General features: G+C 33.7%; 1 protein-coding gene across 1 annotated transcript in view; it reads left to right on the plus strand.

Annotated features, from left to right (window-relative positions):
• LOC107676929 (exocyst complex component 4-like) overlaps window positions 1–4,716 on the plus strand; it is a 143,094-nt gene that overhangs the window by 113,876 nt on the left and 24,502 nt on the right. Inside the window, exon 12 of the mRNA XM_016471670.1 lies at window positions 1,683–1,819. Coding sequence (XP_016327156.1) covers window positions 1,683–1,819 — 137 coding nt within the window. The remainder of the gene's footprint in view (window positions 1–1,682; window positions 1,820–4,716) is intronic.

Consider the following 4,716-nt stretch of genomic DNA (forward strand, 5'->3'; position numbering starts at 1 on the left):
AAAAAAAAAAAAAAAAAAAAAAAAAAAAAAAAAAACAGCTGTGGATAATTCAGGTAAGAACGCAGTGTTAAGAATCTTTTGAATGGGGTCATTTTTAATAAATTCAACTATTATTTTCTCTTGTGGACTATATGTAAACATCTTTTATGTGAAATATCTTATTCAGATCAGTACTAAATAAACAATAACATGCATTTTGTATGATCCATCTTATTTTGGTAAAATAATTTACACAAAGGGGGATGTAAACTTTTGACCTCAACTGTATCTATCTATCTATCTATCTATGTATCTATCTATCTGTCTGTCTGTCTGTCTGTCTATCTATATGCCTGTTTATTTGTCCGTTCATCCATCCGTCCAAAATATTTATATCAAATACCATCAAATTGATTAAAAATATGGAAATAAATTTGTATTTGATAGTTTTCTAAAAAAATGAAGAAAGTATATGAAAAGGAAACACAAATACATACACACAATTTACATATATGTCCATATTTTCTCCATTTATATATATAATTGATAAGAATTTATATGTATATACTCAATTACCATGAAAATGTTGAAAAATTTTGATATGTGTGTTCTACGCTCATTTCCCAGTAACCATGCCAATCTTTTCCAGACACCCATTCACAAACATAATCGGACACACTATGGCGTTGATGGACTTGTTCCAGTGTGACCAGGGGCACAGCTTTGAAGGCTAGTGTTCCGCCGCTGAGTCGTTTCTCCCCCATCCCCCTCGGTTCTCTGCTAGAGAGCTTAACGGGCCAGGGCAGTGCCACGGATCATTACCTCGCTCTCCGCCCCCGGGCTCAGGCAGGGGGCACAAACAGCAGGCATTGATATGTGTATTAGCAGATTGTACGTCAAATGTGCAGCAATGTGCTTGCTAATAAGAACAAACTACTCGGGGCACTCGCCGCTGCCCCCTGCTGGGCAGGATGGGTCACAATGTGGTTGGATTGAGTTAGTGCTGAGTCCGATTAAACAGACAGTTTGTGCCAATGCCACAAGGAATTATGATTCAGTGCACTAGGCAGCAGCGTTGCCAATGCCGTGCTACCGTTCGCTGTCACTTTCAGTCAATCGCTGCTGGCATTAGAAACACAGCCAAATGTTGGTAGCTGTGCTAAGACTCATGGCTCTTTTGTTTTGGCCCTTCATAATGTTTAAAACGTGGCCCTTTTTTGTGCCCTGTTCTAGGAGAAAGTTATTCTAGGTGAAATGGTTAAATGGTAGGGAGGGCTGAGGAACAGGAAGTGCTTGAAGGATGTGGACGAGTGGAGGTTTGTCATTGCCACACATATAAAATCATATCCATGGTCATATGTTTCTGTATCGTCACGCTTCATTTACGGCAGAAGGGTTGTCTGGATCTGACAGGTGAATGGAGGGTTTTGATCGTGTTTGTTTTTCGGGCTATTTGACGTGTTTGCTCAAAAGCGAGCAATTGAGCAGATAGACTGCAGCATTTTGTAGTCTATCACGGTCCTTTATAAAGGACTGGTCATTCTTAAACTCAACCCTGACCTCCGACCAGAACCTCCCCCGCACCTTAACAACAGCGACATTTACAGTCTCTAAGGCAATCATCTGATCCATAGAAACGAATAGAGGTGATGCCCTGACTTCAGAGTGTATCATATTGAGTGTGTGTTTGTTTGTGTTTTCAGAGCACTGTGGTTGTGGAGAAGTCCATTCAGGATCTAATGAGTCTAATGCAGGACCTCAGTGCGTACTCCAACCAGTTCCTGGAGATGGTCTGTGACAAGCTCAAGGAGTACAAAGAGATCTGCAATTCTGCATACAGGTAATAATACTGTGATACACAAAAAATTTTTTTACCTGTGTGAATGTGAGTGTGTTGTTTGTATTCAATGTGATTCAATATAAAGAACGTGTACTGCAACATAATGGCAGTAAATATCCTATTGTCAAAATGGGCTGCATGCAAAAAGAACATACAATGTGACCAGTGTAGTCTGATTTGTGGCCAAATGAATCTTCTTAGTGAATAAAAAATCTACAGTGTAGTCTGATTCCTAAATGAATGACTCTTATGAGTCGGTTCTCTTTAGTGAATTAAAAACGTTAAAGCATGACCAGTATAGTGCAATTCATGAACAAATGACTCTTATTAAGTGATTCTTTTTTTTAGTGAATCAGAAACACAACGCAGCCAGTGTAGTCAGAATTTTGAACAATTGACTCTTAAGAAGTGGTTCTTCTTAGTGAATTAAAAATATACAGTGTGTCCAGTGTAGTCAGATTCCTAATTGTATGACTCTTTTAATTAAAATCATTAAAGCATAACCAGTATAGTGCAATTCATGAACAAATTACTCTTATGAAGTGGTTCTTCTTAATGAATCAAAAACATACAGCGTGACCAGTGTAGTCTGATTCTTGAACTAATGACTCTTATGAAGTGGTTCTTGGTGAATCAGAAACATGCAGTGTGACCAGTATAGACAGATTCATGAATGACTCTTATGAGCCGGTTCTTGTAATGAATAGTGCAAAAAAGATTAGTTTAAATTAAACTGACAGATGGAGCGTTTCTCTCTAATGCTAATTAATTTTATTAAGAGCATAATCCAACATCAATAAATTACATAATGCCTCAGATCATTAATTAATCTTCACTAAAATAGTTAGAAATGTCTTTAAAATGAAGGAAAATCTGTCTACTACTGTATTTTCGAAAACCTTGGTATTAGAAACATTGGATGATTGGTCTGCTCATGTGTGTGTGTGTGTGTGTGTGTGTGTGTGTGTGTGTGTGTGTGTGTGTGTAGGTCCGTACATCCCCTCCTGGTCATGGGTAGAAAGTGCAGAAGCAGCCGTTTCCTCGCACAATAATCACATGCTACCAATCTGTCTCTCTTTTTGTCTCCTTCTCTGTCTTTCTTTTGTTCTCTCCCTCTTTCTCATCCATAAGATGAGTGAAACGCACTGCATTACGTTCTACATGATCTGTTCAATCAATCTACACGTCGCAGACAATAACAGTTAATTCATCCGCGCCCTCGTCTGCCTCTCTGTATCATCCCAACTCTTCTGCAGAACCGTGTTCAGCTGTCATCCAGTGCACACTGTAAATGGCCCGCTTATGAAATACTGAAGACATTTATCTGAACTTACGGTTCATTTTCATATTTTGGCACTTTTTGAGACGTGAAGTGAAATGGAGCTTGTCCAATTCCTGAGCCAATCATAGACTTTGTTCTTATTTTAGCTACTTACGCAGAGTTTCATCACACTTTATGATAACTTCCATTTAGAAGTCATTAACAACATCATTATATAGTACTTACCGAAACACTAGATAATGAACATTTAAATGTGTGAAAATAATTTTCATAGTATTTTTAACTATTGCAGTGTACATTAACTTATGAACTGAGGAAGATGATATAACATGTCAGGCCAGTGTTTAGCACGTTTTCAGTCACATTGAACTGTGGAGCTAATATAATATAATATAATAATTTAGATTTTTAGATTAGTTAGAAAATTTCGATTATTTATATTTGTATACATTTTACTATTTAGTATAAAATATATATAACATTTATTAAAAATTATGGTTTTTAATAATGGTTAAATGGTTATAATTAAATGAACATAAATATTAAATATATTACAAATATAACATATATAAAAAAGTTTTTATTGAAAATTAAAATGATACTCAGAAGAAGGATAATAATAATAATGTGTCAGACCAGTGTTTAGCACATTATGGACAATGCAGGTTCAAATCTAGCTTGTAACATTTCTTTGTTATGTTATGTTATGTTATGTTATGTTATGTTATGTTATGTTATGTTATGTTATGTTATGTTATGTTATGTTATGTTATGTTATGTTATGTTATGTTATGTTATGTTATGTTATGTTATGTTATGTTATGTTATGTTATGTTATGTTATGTTATGTTATGTTTATGAAGTGCCAAGCAGGAAATAATTATATAAAATCTGAATGTATAAATGTAAATTGTGAACATATAGAAGTAAAATATAAATCAGAATTTAAAGATAAAATTCTTTATATATAAATGTAAATTGTGAATATGTAGTTATAATTCTGAATATATTGATATTTAATTGCAATATGTAGATGTAAGTCTTCTATATATTTAGAATTACAGCTATATATTCTGATTTACATTTATATATTCAGATTTATAAAAATTTGTTCTGATTTACTTATATATTTACAATTTACATATATATATTAGTGCTGTCAAACGATTAATCGCATCCAAAATAAAAGTTTTTGTTTACATAATATATGTGTGTGTACTGTGTATATTTATTATGCATATATAAAGACACACATATACAGGTTATGTTATGTTATGTTATGTTATGTTATGTTATGTTTATGAAGTGCCAAGCAGGAAATAATTATATAAAATCTGAATGTATAAATGTAAATTGTGAACATATAGAAGTAAAATATAAATCAGAATTTAAAGATAAAATTCTTTATATATAAATGTAAATTGTGAATATGTAGTTATAATTCTGAATATATTAATGTACATTGCAATGTATCATATATTATATATGTATATCATATATATATACAGTGGGTATAGAAAAGAATCACCCCCTTACCCCCTTTAAAATAATCACATTTTGCTGCTTTGCAGCCTGAAATGAAGACGGACACAGTTTTTGTTTTATCCAGCTGTAT

This window comes from Sinocyclocheilus anshuiensis, unplaced genomic scaffold (genome assembly GCF_001515605.1).
Source record: "Sinocyclocheilus anshuiensis isolate Anshui unplaced genomic scaffold, SAMN03320099.WGS_v1.1 scaffold380, whole genome shotgun sequence".
Lineage (NCBI taxonomy): Eukaryota > Metazoa > Chordata > Actinopteri > Cypriniformes > Cyprinidae > Sinocyclocheilus > Sinocyclocheilus anshuiensis.